The sequence below is a fragment of the Podarcis pityusensis genome, assembly GCF_964106645.2.
Source record: "Podarcis pityusensis genome assembly, chromosome: 8".
Lineage (NCBI taxonomy): Eukaryota > Metazoa > Chordata > Lepidosauria > Squamata > Lacertidae > Podarcis > Podarcis pityusensis.
Window position 1 is genome coordinate 29,026,770 of NC_138033.1, and position 20,237 is coordinate 29,047,006.

Genomic DNA, 20,237 nt, shown 5'->3' on the forward strand with positions numbered 1-20,237 from the left:
CCTTCCCCAGGACTTTTCTCTCCCTTCAATCTTGACCGCTAGCTGGCTGGCCTCACCTCACCCTCTCCCCTGCCTCTTCTTCATGCCTTCCATCCTGCAGGAGTCTGCAAGGAGCCTTCTTCAGCACAAGGCGGGGCAAGCATTTATAGCCTTCTTTTGTGGCTTCCGCCAGGTCTCACGCTGGACATTCTTGTTCCATTACTTAATTGTTGTCTGTGAAGGACTCTGTTGCTACGAGGGAGGTGTGTGTGTGTATGTTGGGGATGGCAGTGAATTATGTAACTGGAAGCAGGAGTGAATTGTTGACTCTTCCTGGTCCAGATCATGGGCTGGTCCAGATCGAGGGCACTTGGGGGCGGAGGGTGGCCGTGAGTTTCTCCCCCTACATGAACCAGCTAATAGAAAGTGTAAAATATTTGTAGAACCTGAGATAGGAGGCACTATTATTCTCTCTCTCTCTCTCTCTCTCTTTCTCTTTCTCTCTCTCTCTTTTTGGCAAGAAACTATCCTGCGCCCCCACTTTTCAGTGCTTCTTTCTTTTGCACATGCATGCACACACAGACACCCTGGAAAAATTCCTGCGGGTGCCTGTGCTCCAGGCAGGGTGGGTGGGTAGAAGAATGGGGGCCCACAGCTCCTTTGAAGTCCTCCATCTCCATTTAACAATCAGAGGAGGGAAGCTTGGAAACAGCCACCTCAGGAAATCTTACAGAAGCAAAAAGTGAACTGCACTTGGTGTCAGGAGAGGGTTTTGTGTTTTGTGTTTGGCCTGCTGTGCAGATATTAGAGGTACAGGGACCCTATGGGGCGGGGGGGACAACCACCCTAAAGGTGGCAACTTTACGTAGGGCCCATAAAACGATACTTTGCTGCTTCATCTGAGTATGCCAGTTTCCGGGCCTGAGGGAGAAGGGGTCTTTGTGCCCTGCTGGCACTGTGCCCAGCTGCGATTGCTGTTTACTTTAAATGAGCTGTGCCTGGCACCCCTGCCTCAAGCTGTGAGGGGAGGGAGGGATCGCTTGCCTAACTCTGGAGAGCTTGCCTGAGAAGTATTCAGAGGGGATCTCCTCATAAGCCTTCTTCCCTCCTTCTGTCTTACAGCCCCGGAAGGTACCCTCCCGGAAGCAACCCCACTCCCCCTCAGTGAACGGACTAGCCATTCGCCTGCCACGGCGCCCCTCATGAGGGAGACAGAAACACACCCAAGTGACCAGCCTCTCCCTCCCCTCCCACCAGAAGCCACCCCTCTGCCGCGTGCTGCCGCTCCCACAGGGGCAACGCCGCCTGCTCAGAATGGTCCCCCGGGTGTCAAGACTGCCACGGTGCCCCCTGTGGAAGCGAAACCTTCCCTTCAGACTAACCAGGCCGGTCCACTGCCTGCCACAACGTTCCTGGCTATGGAGGCCCTGCCCCCTAAGAATGGCCGCCCCCCGCCGATAGGTGCCCAGGCATCGCCTCCCACAGAAGAAGAACATCACCAGGAAAGCACCCAACAACCAGCACCCAAGAGTGAACAGCCTTCCCCTGCCCAGGGGCCTTCCAGACCCCGGACCAAACAAGGTATGTTTGGGGCAGAACTCGAAGCTGATCAGAAATTCGCAGGGTGAGAATCTTTGTCACCACATAATTTTCCTGAACTGTTTGTTTCTTGTGGAAAGACAGCAGATAAGTGTGCAGCTTCTCTGTTTGAAACACACACACACACACACACACACACACACACACACGGCAGCCAGGGGTTTGTCATTATGATGGGTGGGGTCTGCAGAAATAGAGAACCTCTGTCCTGTGGGCTTCATTTGGAACCCTAGGCCTTCCCCATTTGGAGTCTCCCCATCTCTGTCCCATGTGAGTGTTGTTTTTATTCTTTATTTAAAATGCTTTCATTTAACCTTTCAATACAAAATTTTCTGCACAGCTTGCACTAAAAATTACAGCAATATAATAAAACAATTTTAAAAACCTGTGGTAAGAAATGCAATAAGGCAACAGGAGAAAGGATTCCCTCTCATAATGCTAAAACTTGTAGACGTCTGAGGATTGTTGGAAGATTCAAGTCAGAAAAAAGAAAGTACAAGAAATTACTTTTTCACGCAGCACCTAGTTAAATTATGGAACTCACTGCTGCAAGGGGGAAGTGATGGCCACCAAAGTGGGTGGCTTTAAAAGAGGAATGAATAAATTCAATGGCTACTAGCCAGGATGGTTATGTTCTGCCTTCATGGTTGGTGGCAGTAATGCTTCTGAATGCCAGTTGCTGTAAACCACCGGATGGGAGAGGGCTCTTGTGCTCAAGTCCTGCTTGCAGGCTTCCCTCGGGCACCTGGTTGGCTGCTGTGAGAACAAGATGCTGGGCTAGATGGGCCCTTGGCCTGATCCAGCAGGCTCTTATTCTCATATGTTCTTAGTAAACCAGAGAAAGAGGAAAGTGTTATATTTAGTTCTGTGCAGGCATGTGAGCTGGCTGGGAGAGGAGAGGCAGGTTGCTCCATCTCTGCCCTAGCTATGGAGGAAAGAAAATCTCTTCTTCCGTAAATCTCTTCTTGTGCAACCAACCTGGAAATGTAGCAGGCTAGAAGAGCAGGAGATGGATTCCTCTGTCTCTTCTTCTTCTCCTCCATTTGACTTGGTAGAAGGCAACATTTCATTCTGGCCTGCTGAGAGATGAGTAGCTTGCGTTTCCATGCTGCCCAGGGAGAAGAGGGCCTTCACTCCCCTGAGTCCATCATGGAAATAGCTAGTGCAAACATTTGCAAGCTAGTAGTTTTTTTGGTTATTTATGTGCCTGGCTTGATAGCCTTCTGCTGCTGCTGCTGCTGTTGCTCCTCCTCCACCGTGGGGTATATCGCCACCAGGCATCTAGAGTTGGCTCCCTGAATTGGTGCTAGAGAAGGCCGCATGATGGCTGGCAGAGTCACAGTATCATCTGCAGCAGTTCTCTTGCTTCTTTTCAGATTTTTGGTCCTACTTGGAGCCTCAGTCCTCCCTGTTCATATTAATTTGTTGTGTGATTATACTCTTCCTTACTTGTCTTCCTCCTCCTCCCCACCCTGCTGTTTTACTTCTCTAAAAATATAAACATTGATAGTTTGTTTTTGTTTCTCCTTTATTAATAATAATAATACTGCTGCCAGTGATGCCACTGGTGTGACCCCCTTCAGATCCAAGTGGGACACAGTAGTCTAGAAAGACTGGTGCAGACATGAAGAGGATTTGATGAACGTCAGGGTTGCAGGGGGTGGGATGGACTTGCACATGACTTTTCTAACTGGCTTAACCTCTTCCTTCTCTTCCCCAGATACCCAGAAGGCGCAAGCCAGGCACAAACTTGCTCGAGAGCGACGGGAAGAACGAGCCAAACATCTAGGTAAGAAGCAAGCTTGTGTTTGTGAGGCAGAGGAAGCTTCAGGCCCTCTCCAGGCAATGAAGCTTGCAGATCTTCTGGGATCCTTGCCCAGGATCCTTTGGTCCATCTATCTATTGCACACTGACTGACAGTGGTCTCCAAGGTCTCATACAGGTGAGTGAGAAGGCAGATGAAGAAGGGATCAATCTCTCTGTCTCTCCTCTACCAGTCAACTTAGTTTCTGTGATGGCCATGAAGGAAAGCCGCTTCTTCCACAGCTGGCACACAAAGTAGACTGCCAAAAGGGGAATAGATTGCTTTGTGATTCCTCTGCCAGTCAGTCCATCTGATAGACTGCAGAGTGGGGGTTTTTTTTACCTGCTAAGAAACTAGTAGCCTGGATTTCCTTGCTGTCCTTGGAAGAGGGGATTTTCCTTCCTCTTCTGCCAGTACAGAAGTGCAGGCTGCTAACTTCTCAGCAGGCTGGTACAAACATATGAGAATGCGGAAAAAGAATTGCCAGATAACTAAATTTTTACAGAATAGATAGCTTTCTCTCCACCCTTCTTTACTGTGGATTTAGTTAGGTGAGTTAAAACCTTAACATGCATTTACTTGCATGCAATTTGCCTAATCAGTTGTGTTCCCCACCTCCCACAGGATTACCATCATATAAGCAGCAGAGCAAGCAGAAACTTCTTAACCCTGACCAGTAACCTCTTACACCTGCCCAGCCCCATCCTATACCCATTCCCCCATGTTTGTAGCTGACCTTTTGCAGCACAGTATGTAGGCTCCTTGTGTGATTTAGAGCCCTGATCCTCCAGGACTCTAAATCACCCAGAGAGCATCTCCGAATGAACAGGGCAGGCTCCCTGTGGCAGACATTCAGCCCCCAACACGTGGATGGCTGCAGGAGTGGCAACAGGAACATGCAGTAGTGGGGTGAGGCTGTTGATCTTTATCCTTTCACCCTCCCGCAACAGTAATTCTGCGTGTGCGGAGTCTGGGAGAACACGACTTTGCACGGCTCTTGTATTTTGAGAAAATTCATCTCTCACGTGTACCAAATTGTGAGTGGGAGAGAAATCATCACACTCCTTCCTTCCTTCCTTCGTTCCATTGGGCCAGCAAGTCTAGACAAACACACAAACTTCATCCAGTTATGCATCCCCCTTCTGCCCCCATCATGTGCATCTGTGAGATGTGTTGTAGGTAATGTCTTGGCAAAGAAGATTCCTTTCCCATGCAGTAGACCTCTAGTCATTAATTTTGCTGGGTGCTGCTCTCTGTTCTGCGGCCTCTCTCCTGCTTTCCCTCTGCACCGCACTGCCCACACCATCACTCCCCCTCCTAATACTTTTGCCGCTCCAGTCTAAATCACTTTCCACCCTCATTCCCCCATTGTTTGGCCTGAATGTGTTTTTCAGGCCAGCTTCCCATTCCCTTTGTTGACTGCATTGCCCCTCCCTCCTTCTCTGCTAGTATCCTGATCCACTTTGTTGTTTAGGGTCTTCCCCCCTCTCCCCCCCCCCAGCTTGCTGTCACCAGCTGTGGGCTTCATTCCTGAAGCTAGGGGTTCAATTACTGCAACCCACTCCTTGTTTGAGTGAATTCCTGCAGGATTTTCCCTCATTCCTTCCAATTCTCCTGCCAACCCAGCTTTCCATTGCAGATAGGTCCTATTTTTATTTAGTTAAAGTATTTGTGCCTTGCCTTTCAAAGTTTGCTTCAAGGCAGCTTGCAAGCATTTGAAAGCATTATGCATGCAAAATGCATAAAAACAATTAAACGATAACCTTAAGTCAAAGTCAGTTTATTTATATACCATGTCCCACAAAATACAACTGTTCTCTAAAGCGGTTTGCATATTTAAAGCAGTCTAAATGCACCAGAGTAATAATTGCATAATAAAAAGTAGAATTATCACTGCAATAACGTAACAACATAACACTAAACAAATCAACAATTAACCGTATATTTAACATCCATCAAAATTAAAGTGAGCATAAAGTTCACCAGTTGATAAAGTAAAAGTATCCAATAACTTCACATCCAGAAGTGGCCCCAAAGCATTAGCAATGAGCAACTGCTCTCCTTCATCGTTTATACCAGAACCCCTCTCAATAGTTCTTCTGGAAGCAGCTGCTTTATGAAGGCTCCCAGTGCTGGAGGACAGAACAAGGCAGGTGGAAGCAGCCACCTATCCCCTCACCTAACTTTAAAAGTGCAGACATTCTCCTTCTTTACACTACAACCTCTTCAAATCTCCTCCTCCCTCCTCCCCCCCCAAAGTAAATAAATAAAATCCCTAATAAAAAGGCAGGCCAGTTATCACGAGCATCAGATGAGGTAGTTGGCCTCTTTCTGGACTGTTCCCAGGCCTGGCATCAGCACAGAAGCGAATGCCAGGGGCCTGTTGTAGCTAGTGCCAGCTCCCGCTTTCTAATGTTTATTATTATTTTTTAATGGTCCAGCGCTGTGAAGTGATGCACTGGGGAAAGTTATAACCATTGGTCTGCTTCTTAGCCCCAGTGACTTAGGGCTTTGCCCCTGAGGTGCAGGTCGAGGGTACGACCCAGAGGCAGTGGGGATGAGGAAGATGATGGTGGCAGTAATGGCTGTAGTTAAAGGGGAAGGGCCACAGCCCAGTGGCAGAGCATCTGCTTTGAATGGAGAAGGCCCTAGGCTCAAGCGCTGGCATCTCCAGGTAGGGCTGGAAAGCCCTGTCTGAAACCCTGGAGAGCTTCTGCCAGTCACATTGAACTAAATGGGCCAATAGCCTGACTCAGTATAAGGCAGCTTAATTGTTTGGTGAAAGGCCATAGCTCTTGGAGAGCATCTGCATTGTGTGCAAAAGTCCCAAGTTTGATCCCTGGCATGTGTAAGCATGAAGGCCCAGCATCAATATCTGACATCCTAGTGCTCATCAGAGCCCATCAGAGCTAACATCTGCCCTCCATGCCTGCTGGCTGGATCTGCAACATGCCATCTAAACTCTGCCATTATCAGAGTTTAGTGACTCTTTTCCAGCCAGGCTAATGGGTGGGCACTGTGGGGAGAGGACGTGGCTGGGGAAGAGGTGCGGCCTGGGGAAAGTCCCAAACATCAGGCAAAAGGAGGCCTCGAGGGTGTGGTTCTCCACCTCTGCCTTGGGGCTGATGGGAGTTGCCGTTCAAAACACCTAGAGGGAGCCAGGTTGGCAAGAACTGTTTTGTTGTATTCTGTGTCAGAATTTCCATCCCTCCGCATCCAGCCTGCTATATGTTCCCTAGGTGGTGAGCTAAAAGCGATAATAATGTACATTCATTTTAAATAGTTTTTAAAAGCTGAACAAGAGGCCATATCGTTTTAGACAAATATATGGAGGAGAAGATCTGTTAGTGGCTATTAGGTGCTATGAGGCAAATGGTGGGGGGAGGCTGTTGCCTTCATGCTGGGATTGCAAGATTCCTGGAAGGATCTGGCTATAAGCAGGAAGGTGGCAGAGTGTTTGTTTCAGATATATATTCAGACTGCAAGACTTCTACAAAATACTAACCTTCTCTCTGCCTAAGGGACTTGTTGGATGAAATGAAAACCACACCATTTCCTTGTAATGTAATATGTCCCAGGAGTGAGGAAGTGTGTGTGTGTGTGTGTGTGTGTGTGTGTGTGTGTGCGCGCGCGCGCGCGCAGGCAGAGCTGGCTATGCACTACATTGCTTTATCTCTTCTGTCTGCTTTCCTCCCTCTTTATTCCTTGGTCTTTGCCCCAGTAGCTGCCAAGCGGGTCCTGTGGCTGGAGAAGGAGGAGAAGGCTCGGGTGCTGCGTGAAAAGCAACTGGAGGAGCGGAGGCGGCGACTGGAGGAGCAGCGGGTTCGTGCCGAGAAGCGGCGAGCAGTGCTGGAGGAACGCCAGCGTCAAAAGCTGGAGAAGAACAAGGTGGGCTTGGGGTAGCTTGGGAGCAGGAAGGGAGGCAGGCAAAGGGGAGGAGAGCCGGCAACAAGGCACATGAAGAGGCAAGCTGCGGATTGCAGTGCAACTGCCAGGCAGCAGGAAATGGAATTGCATAGGACAAGGGTAGCTATTAACCTGTGGTGCTCTGCAAATGCATGTTGGACTACAGCTCTCTTCAAAATAATAATAATACAAAACCAATACAGTCATACCTCTACCTACGTATACCTCTGGATACAGAATCTTCAGGTTACGGCCACGGCAAACCTGGACGTGTATACTTCCAGGTTTTCTTGGCGTGCGCATGCACAGAAGTGCTCAATCGCGCCTTGCGCATGTTCAAAAACACTCAATCGTGCTGCGTGCGTGCACAGAAGCGCGGCTCTATTTGCGTTATTTTCAGGGTGCGAACGGACCCCTGGAACGAATTAAGTTCGTATCCGGAGGGTCCACTGTAGTATGATAATAATACAGAAAAACAGTGTTTTCTAAGTAATAAAATCCAACAGCATTAAGCAGCAAAATATCTCTGTTATAATTCTATTCTCCAGAGACCTGAATTAATTATTTTGACACCTTCAGAGCCTTTTACTGGTTTGTGGTTTGGAGAGGGACGTTTCAGTGGGTGGGTGGGGGGCACGTTGCTTATGAAATACCTTTTCCAAAAAAGTAAACCAAGCAACCTCATATCCACCTAGAGATCTTGGGGAAGGGTTTTTGTCTCCTCCTTTGTTATTCACTCCATCCAAACCCTTACCTCCAAGGCTCTGAAATGGCAATTGAAGGTTTAGTGTCTCTCATAGAACATAGAAAGCTGCCTTATTTTCAGTCAGACCATTGGTCCATCTCACTCAGTATTGCCTACAGGCCTACACTGACTGGCAGAGGCTTTCCCATGATTCAGATGCCAGTCAGATGCTATGGGGATGCCAGGGATTGAACCAGGGGCCTTCTGCACACAACAGCACCCCCTGCCCCATAGATGATACAAGGCGTGTTTTTACAGGATAGGCAGCTTCCTTATACAGTCAAAGCAATGGTCCACCTAGCTTAGTACTGTCTATGCTGGCTGGCAGCAGCTCTCTAGGGATTCAGACAGAGGCTCTGTCCTTCCTGACTCCTCCCCTTTCCCCTTCTTCATCAGGAGCGTTACGAAGCTGCCATCCAGCGCTCAACAAAGAAAACCTGGGCTGAAATCCGGCAGCACCGATGGTCATGGGCTGGTGCCCTGCACCAGGGCTCCCCTGCTCACAAGGATGGTGAGTGGAGACATCTGGCACATGTGCATCTTTGTGTAGGCACAGACATGCATCCACTGGGGGGGGGGGGGGAAGCCAATAAATAAGCGCATGTAGGCTGACCAGAGTGAGCTCGATAGGATCACTAATGGTAGCATGGGGGGAGTGGGGCTCAGTGCTTTTGCACGTGCATGCGCTTGATCAAGAAGGGGCCTTTGCATGCTGATTTGTAATTAGATTGATTGCAAACCAGCCCTTTTTGCATGGGGGCAGCTGGCCATGTATTTGCAGCTTGCTGTTCAGTAGGGCCACTAGCCAGTGGATGCTCTGGCATGGTAACTATGGTGTTGGATGCGCTGGTGTGGTGACACCCCTTCCTTACCTCCGTGCTATTCCGAACCTCCCACATCTGTTTCCTCACTTGTTTGCTTTTTCTGGACATCAGGTTTTGCAAGAGAGTGACACAACGCAGGTCTTCTTGGGGCTGGGCAGTGAGGCACGTGATGCTCTTGGCTCAATTGATTTAGTCCACAGGCACTGGCAGCACAAGCTTAGGTGCAAGGCTTTTTTTGTAATTCAGGGCACAAATATATAAGGGCTCAGTATCTGCAGGGGAATTTTCCATCCCAAGAAGCTATGATTTGTGATCGAAGATAGTTTCGAGCCCTTATGGTTGTGGAGAAGAGCTTGCAAGAGAGTATGCAGTTTGTTATGCAGGCTTAGCAGGGCTCCCTACAGACAGCAGACAAGCCAATAATCAAAGCTTGCCTGGTAACCTGTGGTGAGTAACGATTCCCTCCAGGCAATCAGACGGGGAAGCTTTGCTAAAATCAGTTTTTATTTTCTTCCGGGCCATGAGTGATTAGCATAGCTATATGACAGGCAAGCAACTGGATTATTGCAGTGCTCAGTTTGGTTTTGAACGCTGAAGTCCTGAGTGGGCTGGGACTAAACCTCCTCCTCCTAATTAGCACTATAAGCACTTTAGAGTGTTAGAAGCACTTTACATGTATTATGGTTTTGGAATCCTTATAGCAGCCTTGTAAGGTAGGTCTGTTGGCCATGACTGCTGTTAAATGGAACCCCCATGATCAGGGGCAGTATACCTCTGAGTACCAGAGTCTGGAAACAAACCTAGGAGAGAGGGCTGTTGCATTCATGCCTGCTTGTGGGCTTCTTGGAGGTACCTGATTCGTCGCTGTGGGAAACAAGATGCTGGGCTTGAATTACCTTTGGCCTGATCCAGTGGGGCTTGCTTTACTTTCTTATATAGCTCAGTGTTACTGTCCTAGCTGGGAGAGAGGAAGTGGCTTGCCTAAAGTCAGCTCAGTGAGTTTATTGCAAGGGCAAAATTCAATCTGGGAACTTCCTGACAAACAACTCAGTCTCCTCTCCTCTCAAGAGAGATCCTCTTCCTATAGAAGCCCTCTGATCAGGAACTGGGGACCCTCCTCCCAAGTCCTATATTTTTACTTGGTTATAGGGCAACGGTTGTGGCCTCCTCTGTTTGGTTGCACCCCTGAGAATTTTTCTTTCATGAATGGAACCTCAAACAATGCAAACTTTTAAAAACAATTCCATATGCAACCATGTGCATGGAGTTGTTCTTAAATGTTTGCTTTGTTTTTTATATATAGAACTGTTTTTAACTGATGTGATACATTTCTTGTTTTACAGTTGTTAACTGTGTGTGTGTGTGTGTGTGTGTGTGTGTGTGTGTGTTATAGTATATTTTATTGCTGTAACCCACTCTGTGACCTTCTGGTGAAGGACGGGTAAGAAATCTCATAAATAAGTTCCCAAACGCTTCGGCTTTTCAGAAAGACCCAAACCATCTAATATTTCCACAGGCATTGGGCTGGTTATGAGTCTCACTTGAGGTTTTATGTATATGTGGATTAATGTAGTGTATTTATTTAATTGGCTTCCTTTGCTTTTTATAGTTTTGATATCACAGAGTTTTTCAAATTTTATTAGCTGTGTTCGGTTTTGAGGTAGGAAAGGTCACTAGTCTAAATAAATAGCTAAATACCTTTCTGAAATGATAGGTACTAGGGTTTATGCCTGCTGAGAAACTTGCCCTTCATCCTGGATGTTCTTACCCTTAGTCCTAGATGGACTGAGGTTGGTTGATGGGTGGTTACAATGGTGGCAGAAGAACATTCTATATGTGTTTAAAGTACCTCTTTTAACATTATTTATTTGCTTGTTTGTGACTTTTGTGGCTGAGCAGGGAATCAGTACCCTGTCTCCCCTACTCCAAGACCACAACCGTTACAGTTCATGGTGACTGGCTAAGAGCTTGATCATCTGCATGTCTTTTCCAGTGGATTGTAATGACTTCTCATTGTCCCCTAGCTGTAATCTACACCTAGTGCTGTGACTCTGTACAGGACAGCTCTTCCTCCAGGGCAGGGGCTATACCTTCTCCAAATTGCAGTTTGTTATGACAAGTGAGACCTGCAACAAAATGTTGCGGCATATCCCCTCCTTCTGAGACAACCTTCCCACTTTAGGGTCCCACAGGCTGCTAGTTTGCAACTCCCATCTTTCCTTGCCATTGGCTGTGCTGGCTGGGGCTGGTATATTGTCCAAGAGGATCTGAGAACCCAAGGTTGGGGAACCTGATCTTAGAGGAATGCTTCCATCTAGAGCTCCAGCCAGTCTGAAATATGAGCTTTGTTCTCACCGGGGAGGACTGCATTTTGCAAAAAGAGGACAAATCACATATTTTCCTTCCTCTGTTTCCCCCCGCTAGAGCTAGAAGGGTTTGAGTTAGCATCTTAGGCATTTTACAGCTTCAGGATACTCATTATAAGCTGTTACGGTAGGTGTGGGGAACCCTGAATTTTGCTAAACTATAATTTCCATAATCCCTAGCCATGTGTGCTGGAGCTGAGGGGAGTTGTAGTTCAGCAAAATCTGGAGGGCCACAGGTTCTCCATCCCTGCTACCAAAGGAGTGAGAGGGGTAAACAAGTCGTTGTGGAACTTTCTCTCATGGGGCTGCATCATAGTTCCTTCAAGCAAACTATGCAACAAGCTTAATATTTTACTATCTTAAGCTACAACCATCTCACATACATATATACCCAGATAAAAACTCTTTTATTTCCCTCTATCTCCTATCAAATTGCTGAGGGCCTGTCCAAATGCTATAGAAATCTCTCTTTGTCTGTCAGAAATTTGCCTCAGGGGAAATTTCCTCCACAGTTTACTTCAGAAAATGCAACCAACTGGGGCACCTGCATCTCCAGGGCTTTGCCGTCTGTCTCTGTGAACTCTTTACAAAGTACTAGATTTTAACAAAAGTTGTTGGACCACAGTTAATCTTATCCATTAATTTCAGGTATGACTAACATTGCATCTGAACCTATATGTTTTGGCATCAGACTTTCATCAGTTTTGTCCTTCCCCAGAATCAATGAAAGGCCTACTGAGTGGCAGGTGTCTTGGTTGCCATGGCAGCGAACATGGCTGGTGGGCTTCTGACGGTGATGGCAAGAGTGGAAGGCCAGGCAAAAACTAACTACCAGTATCTACTGAACTATTATAACATCTTAATAGTTGGGGGTACCAACAACTGCTAAATTTGAGAAAGAAGATCCAGCTACCTTTTGAGGCGTTTGGTTACCTATTCAGGCCCAAATCTCAGCATTGTTGCTTCAGAATGGAGATTCCTTCCTTGGAAAACCACAAATCTTGCCATTTTGATTTGAAGGGTCTTGATTGTTTTCAGCCCAGTTTGTTGTTTGGTGTCTGAGCCTGAAGAGGGACACACCTGTGGTTGGGCACAGCTATTTTCTGTACCACAGTCTGGCCTCCATCTTGTATTCACTGTGATAATGGAAATGTTTCATAAGAGCGTTCAGGGATGCCAGGAACCTGGTATTTAAAATCTGCTACTAAGGTCCCAGCCTATATGTACTAATCATGGCTGTTTGATGGGACCTGATTTTGATAAAAGTGCAGCAGGAGCAGGCTATGAATCGGTGCCTGCACTTTCTGCTTTGGATGTAGAAGGAAAGGGTACTAGGCTCTTTATATCTTACCAAACAGGGCGTTTTTGTTTCACAAAACCCAGGATGTACTGCTTTCCTGGGGCTGTATACTCTCAGGCAGTGAATGTGCCAACCCTCCTTGTGTCAGGCTGAGCCTTGGCATGCCATTGAACAAGGTGTGGTTGTGCTGTGGATCAGCACGAGAACAGGTGGTGCTGGTCTTGTACCCTTGCAGACATGACACAAGACGGTGCAGACTGGCGAACCAAACACCACACTCCAAAACCCCTCCACCAAATGTCTCCGTTCCTTTCCTGCTCCTTCCACTGCATGACCTTTTGCCCTCTGCTGCTGCATGCTAGCATGACCGCCACTTCCCACCCCCACCGCCCTTAACACCCGTGTGTCTTTTCCCTCTCGTAGGTGCGGGCAGGTGCTCCCTCTCTGCCGTAAATCTCCCCAAACATGTGGACTCTATAATCAACAAGCGCCTCTCCAAATCTTCTGCCACTCTCTGGAACTCGCCCAGTAGAAGTAAGAGACCCCTTGGGGCACCCAGCAGTGCCAGGGTGAGGGAGGGCAAGGGGCGATACTGATTTAAAACCTGTATCCATTCCTATCCCATTGGCCAAGGGCTGGCGAACACGTTTAAATCAATTGCCGCATTTTTCGCTCTATAAGACGCACCAGACCACAAGACGCACCTAGTTTTTGGAGGAGGAAAACAAGAAAAAAAATATTTTGAATCTCAGAAGCCAGAACAGCAAGAGGGATCGCTGCACAGTGAAAGCAGCAATCCCTCTTGCTGTTCTGGCTTCTGTGATAGCTGCACAGCCTGCATTCACTCCATAAGACGCACACACATTTCCCCTTACTTTTTAGGAGGGAAAAAGTGAGTCTTATAGAGCAAAAAATACGGTATTATTATTTTTTTAAGATACCTATAACACCATAAGAGTTTGAGTAGCAATTCCGCCCAAGCACAGAAGTACAGAATTTGGTATTCAGCAAAAAATTCAGCATTGTAAGGACCTAAGCTTTAATCCTTTTTTAAATGCAAGTTTATAGTCCTCCTTTGTGAACATAGATCCTGAACGGCAGGGTATGCAATAGGGAAAGTAAACGGGTAGATCTGGGTGATAGGCACAGTGCCCACATAACTGCAGTATGTGGAGAAGGAGGAGAAGGAGAGATTGTGGCTGAACATTAGGAGAAAGATGATGACAGTAATAAGAGCCATTTGACAATGGAACCAATGGTCTAGATAAAATAGAGTTGGTGGGCTCTCCCTCACTGGCGGTCCTCAAGCAGAGGTTGGACCAAGTCATGTGCGGGGAAGATTCTCGTTCTGGACTTCCTGCAACTAACTCTGATTCTGAGGAAACAAACCACTGCCCCAAATAATAATGGGAACTGTAGTTCGTTAAGCGTGCTGAGAGTTGTTAGGATATCCCTATTCTTCTCAATGAGTTACAGTTCCCAGAGTGGTTTAACAAACTCGCTTTTCCCAGAGAACACAGAGTAAGTGCCTTGGTGCCAGGCTCCATGCAAGACGATGGGGCACAAGGCAGCCAGGTGCTGGATTTGGGCTGGGAGAGGGTCTGAGTAGGGAACATGCTCAGATCTACCTCTTATGCAACATTAGGTTGCACATTTTAACCTGCAATATCAGTGTGATACTTTCACAGCCCAGCCCCTATGCTGCATTACTAACGCTGGTCTTCTCTTCACTTCAGCCTAACTTCAACCTGCAATATTAACATTGGACTACATTGTAAGGGCTGTTATTTGAACACTTGCTTTTCAGCTATATTCTTGCCATATTAGTCGCTCCTTTCCTATTTCCTATAGCTAATCCTAGGTTTGACGCCAGATAAAATAACCAGCCCTGGTCTGAATGATTCTTCCTTCCTGCCTGTCTGCCTTCCATTTTTTTATCAGTTTAAATCCTACCCTTTGAAAGGCAAGCAAGGATGGAGCCAGGCAGGTGTTCATGGGGAGAGTGTTCCATAATCTAGGTGTTCCTGCATCAGGGATGGAGACCCTGTGTAGGATCCATGTGTAGGATGTCCAGCTATCATGGTCAGTGGCCACACAATCTAGGTCAGATGGGGGGGGGGGGGAGTGGTTGAAGATGGAAGAAGCCAGAATTGAGGATGGGTAATATGGATGGAGGTGGAGATGCTAACCAGGTGTTGGGACATCTGTGGCATTGAGCCATCCGGACTCTTGCTTGCTGGCGAGGGGAACAGTTAAGAAAGTTGGTTTTCATATAGTGCTTTCTGAGTATTCAAAATGGTTCATGCATACTATCACAGTTGTCCTTACAAGACACTTGAGAGGCAGGGTGACATTATTGTCCCCATATTTCAGATCAGGTGGGTTGGCCTGAGGTTAAGAAACTAGGATTTTTCAATAGCCTGCCTGATTAGCTTGTGGCACAGAAGTGCTGTCTGGGGCTGATGGAATTTGTAGTCCAAAACATCTGGAGGGCAACGGGTTGGAGAAGGCTTGTCTATTTTATCTCAGTAATGCCAAGTGTGAGTGCCACTGGCTCCCCAAGGTCTCAGCTAGAGGTTGGGCAGTTACCTGAGCCTTTCCACCCCAATGAACTTTTAGCTGGAGATGTCAGGAATGAGTCCGTGCAAAACAGGCATACGTGACCACCGTTGCCCTCTGCAGAAGAACCTCTCGAACACACACACACACACACACACACACACACACACACAGAGAGAGAGAGCGCTGACTTGCCACTGATCTTGGACACAGTGCTGAGATATACTTGCTCCACTTACTGCTCTTTCTACGCCCATCCCCAAGTCTCTCTCTTTCTCTCTGTGCTGCAAAGGATAGTATTTTCCCCCCTAGTTGTTTTGTTTCCTAGTTGCTTAGTGATGATTAAAAATACCCTGGCCATCTGAACAAGATTCCGGAAGAGGGCTAAGTGAACAGCAGAGTGAGGAGAGGCCTGTGTCTGAGTCAAGAGGGGCCTGCAAAGAGAACCATTAGCCTCAGAGGGATTGTCCATGTGGAATGTAGGGTTGGGTTGGTGCCCCCCACCCCCACCCGCAGAGAAGGAGCTTTATCCAGAGAAGAGTAGCATCCCCATTCAAGGCTTTGAAAAATATATTTGTGCTATTTGTTACTCCCACTCTACCCCAACCCCAAATTCCTCTGTTCCAAGTGATCGTTGAGAAGTGTCTCTATTTTATCTGATTTAATATAAATTATTTTTTTTAAAAAAAGTTTATGCTGTAAGCTTGGTACAGGAAGCAATTCCTACAATATCTGACAACACAAAGATGAAATACCCTACAAAATAAAGTTATGTGGTATTATTTAAAGTGAATTAAAAATCTGCCCAACTGTGACCATTGAAAATAAGGATTTCTTTCTGGAATATGCTTGAGTCCCATTGTGGGATATGTCATGCCCATACTTAAGCTACATACCTTTTGCTTCCTTCCCCCTCTTTGATACTGCAAACATCACATTTGTCATTATTGTGACTTGCTGCCTACTGGCTCAATCCGTACACCGAAGACTTTATCAGGTGCTGCTGGTCCAAATCTTAATATGTGTCAATATTGTTTGCTAAATCGTCTGCCTTGCCCAGAAAGTCAACTTGTCACTGCAGAAAGTCACTGCAGAGTCCTTTTATTCCTCTGGGGGGGGGTGAATGGCTTTGGTTAGTTTCTCAACCAAGTGGACCTAAGTACAAGCCCTGCATCTGGCAGACACCTTTCTCCCCTCTGAACTGTTCCTCTGCAATCAGCCCTGCATATTGCTTAGGAGACAAAATGCCTTGTATTAGGTAGGCTTGGTCCCTGGCCTACTTTTGAGGAGAAAGTGATTCCGGAGTTTGTGCCTTGCTTGGAAGTCACCGGGAAGCAAACAACGAAATGGCGGCAAGACTCCCCTCAACTGAAAGCTGGAGACTGAAGCTGGGCCTTGCAGAGTTGTTGAAACTGGAACTAGCAGGTCTTGGCCTAACTCGGAGCATTTTGTCTCCCTTTCCCCCACCAGATCGTAGCCTCCAGCTCAGCCCCTGGGAGAGCAGCATTGTGGACCGACTCATGACACCAACACTGTCTTTCTTGGCACGCAGCCGGAGTGCTGTGACACTTGCCGGCAACGGCAAAGACCAGGGTAAGTGGGAGCAGATGAAGGAACTGAAATGATATTGAGGGGGAGGACTTGTCCCATCTCTGATTCAGCACTATCGCGACTGGGTGGGGATAGTTCTTTTTTGCCAGGGCTGGCCCAAGACATTTTGCTGCCTGAGGTAGAAGAGCAAACGGCACCACTCACCCACCCACCCACCAACCAAGTCAAGGTGATTTATACCCCAAAGACCAGCCAAGCCTCTCTCTCAACACTGGCAGAAACAACAACAACGACAGTGATAAATTACATAATTTAATGATATTTGTGACACCTAAAATCCGCTGCCTCACTCTGCCTAATGGTAGAGCTGGCCTTGATGTTCTGCTAAACCCCTTCGTAAGTCCCACACTTTGAATCCTCCACCCTCTTCCTATAAGCATGTAACCCCTCCCTTTTGCCCCATTTAATTGGTGGGGGAAAGAGGCACCCTTTTACTACTAACCATTGTGCCAAATGAGTATGAAAGACAACTAGCATTTCATTTGTTTTCACTCAACTCTCATCTTTATTCATTTACAAAACTTGTATCCCAACTCTCCCCCCCCCCCTTTTTTTTTAAAGCAACCTCCATGTGGCTTACAATTTGAAAGCAGGAACAGAACATCATTAATTAAAACAAAATAAAAGGATAAAACAGTATCGTAATGAAGGGTATCAGCCAGATGAATTTAGCATGTTTCATCAATATTTCTAAAGCAGCTGTATTAGTACTTCGTATTTCAGAATGAGATATTTTAGAAGCAAAATTAAGGAATGCTGATTATGCTTAGCTTGCCCTGTTTTCAGTACATTGGACTCAGCTACATTAGTAAAGAAACAGCAATTTGAATGCACTATAAACATGCAACACCAGATGGCTCCAGAGAGCAGGAAATTTTGAAACATGATTTTCCAAAGAGGTTTTTTTTCTTTTCTTATAATGATCTAATTTCTGAGTTATTTATAGGGTGTGTGTCCCGTCCCCCCGCCCCATGGGTCTAGATCCACCCATTGTCTGTAAAGGTTGTGAGTGGGAACAAAGTAGTATCTCTGTATTGTCAGATTTTATTTACAGACTTCTATTTGCAAATAGTTTTATCTTTCAGTGGGACAGCACCTGTGCTTTGGAACTCCCTGCCTAGTGTCCCACATTCTATTGTTTAAGATGCCTGCTGAAAACTTATTTTTATTTCAGCAGCCATCCCAGGCACACAATTTACTTCTATGTGTTTGTTTTGTGTGTGTGTGGGTATATGTTTGTGGGTATCAGCTGTGCTTTATCTACAGTTGTATTATGCATTTCTCTTAGTGCGCTTTGTGATTAAGCAGTTCATAAATCGTTCTAAATAAATAAAATACTCTTGGGCCTTCTTGTGCTCTGCTCTCTGGCTGGCCTATTGACAACTCCTCTCTCTCTCCTGTCCCAGCAGTACCCGTGTGCCCCCGCTCAGCCTCTGCCAGCCCCCTCAGCCCCTGCAACAACCAGCGCCTGCATCATCGCTGCTCAGAGCGACGGCGGCCGGCAACCAGCAGCCCTGATGTGACACCCCGGCGCAAGGCTGAGGCCTCCCCTGTGAGTGACTGTGTGCTCTTTCCCTCTCTTTCTCTCCCCCACATCCCCACCACTGATGAGCCACCTATGCCCATGTTCGTGACATAGGATGCTCTTTGAACATTTTGTATTTGAGCCTGACTGTCGTTGTCTTTGTTGGTGCTTCTACCAATGGCCCACTCCCTCTACCCTGCCTCATTCCCTCAGAAAAAGAAGGAGAAGAAGGATAAAGATCGGGAAAACGCCCAAGAGAAAAACGCCCTAGCGCTTCGCAAACGCAAGTCTATGCCGTCATCCCAGCCTCGCCAGCCGCACACACCTGAGAACAGGTAGGAGGAGCTCCTAGGGTGTGGGTGTGTGGTTCTGCTACTCCGTCTTCACTTGAGATTTGGCAGATCTTCGTTTAGCACTGCCAAGCAGGGCTCTCTGCATCAGGCTTTGCAGCGGTGCTGTTTCCTACCCATCCTCAGGAACATCAGGACGGTAGCCATGGTTACCTTTATTTAGGCACGGGGAAACTCAGGCTCAGGAGCTAAGTGCTGCCTTCCAGACCTCTCCGTCCGGCCCTTGAGACTATTCTCCAACTCGGCCTCTTCCTCAGGCCACACCGCTGACGAGCCATGGTCCACACTCCCCTCCCATTCTTCTGCTGGGCTTGACTTTATTTTTGACATGTAACAATGGCTCTTGCTTGGATGGATGGATGGACAGTATAGACACCTCTTGACTATTTTGGGTGGCCTACTAGAATCACACCCATTGTCCCACCGCCACTGGCATGAAGCACCTGGAAGGCAACGCATGAAGGAATATAGCCCCCAAGCTAAAAGAAGCTTCCCCAGTTCTGCTGTTAGGCTGTGGCCACATACTGAGTGAACTAGGAATAAGTTTACATTTGCCCTCACCGGTTCTTGGTAATTTGGGCCTAGCCTGGCATCAGGTCAGCAGGACAGTGCTGGTTGGTTGGTAAGGTGCAGCAGCTTTTCCTTTCCCATCTGACTGTGTGTATTTGTGTTCCAGCAGCCCAGGCCCCAAGCCCAGGCCTGCATCTCCAGCTGTTGCCAAGCAACGCCCAGCCTCACCTAGCACAGGCCCTGGTTCTCCACATCGGGCAGGCCTGAATCGCAGCGCTCAGTCCTCGCCCAAAGTGCGGCCTCGCAGGGAGCACGACGGACAGCCAAAGGTCCGTGAACGCAAGGATGAGCAGAAGGAACGAGGGTCAGCCTCCCCTGCTCCAAGTGAGACCCCCAAGGTCACGGGGAGCAGCGAAACAGCACAAGGTGAGGCAATATCCTGCTCTCCATTGTGGAGGGATTTTGAGTGAAGGTTGTCTTCTCTTCTTAGGGAGGTGTTCTAACCACATATTGGTATTCCGCTGACATTTGAAAAGACACTGGCATTTCCTTGGTCCCTTGAACAAGTCCTGTTTCAATTGCTGTGTGGTTTTAAATAAGATTGATTTATGGCATATCTTAATTACCGGTGTTTTTATTGTTTATTACGAATGTTTTCATAGCAAGTAAAATTTATATCCTGCCCTTCCTCCAAAGAAGCCCAGAGTGGCAAATATGTCAGTACTAAAACAATACAATTAAAACTTCTAAAAAATGTTTAAAGAGCCTTCTAAAACCAGGTGAAAACTCCTAAAAACCATCACCTCCTCTCAAAACTAATAATTTCAGGGTTGCCAGGGACAGGTCTTTCAGCCAGCCAATGCCTGAGTAAACAGAAATGTTTTTAAATTCCTCCTAAAAGGAGGCAGACCACCTGGGAAGCACCACCAAGAAGGCCCTGTGTTGCATTTCACTGCCAGCCAGGCAGCTTCCCAGTGGGAGCACCACCAACAATTAATTGTAATGTTTTATTCGTTGTGTATTTTAATTATGAGTGTTTCTGTTTTTAGTTATTGTGTAGCTGGTTTCCATGCTTTGTAAACTGCCTAGAAGCCTTCTCTGCCACTGAACAGTACATAAATTAAAATTCAGTGGAGATGACAATGTGTTTGGGGCTCTG

The 20,237-nt window shown here is 47.1% G+C and overlaps 1 protein-coding gene across 13 annotated transcripts in view; it reads left to right on the forward strand.

Annotated features, from left to right (window-relative positions):
* The window catches only part of MAP7D1 (MAP7 domain containing 1), a 56,727-nt gene that overhangs the window by 27,937 nt on the left and 8,553 nt on the right, over nt 1–20,237 (forward strand). For 4 of the 13 annotated variants that reach the window (XM_081018300.1, XM_081018304.1, XM_081018303.1 and 1 more), the window contains exons 2-10: nt 1,102–1,560; nt 3,299–3,367; nt 7,104–7,270; nt 8,430–8,544; nt 12,947–13,057; nt 16,553–16,675; nt 18,100–18,245; nt 18,432–18,553; nt 19,245–19,504. In XM_081018300.1, the coding sequence (XP_080874426.1) occupies nt 1,102–1,560; nt 3,299–3,367; nt 7,104–7,270; nt 8,430–8,544; nt 12,947–13,057; nt 16,553–16,675; nt 18,100–18,245; nt 18,432–18,553; nt 19,245–19,504 (1,572 nt within the window). The remainder of the gene's footprint in view (nt 1–1,101; nt 1,561–3,298; nt 3,368–7,103; nt 7,271–8,429; nt 8,545–12,946; nt 13,058–16,552; nt 16,676–18,099; nt 18,246–18,431; nt 18,554–19,244; nt 19,505–20,237) is intronic. The other 9 variants (XM_081018307.1, XM_081018306.1, XM_081018309.1 and 6 more) reach the window with 9 other exon arrangements.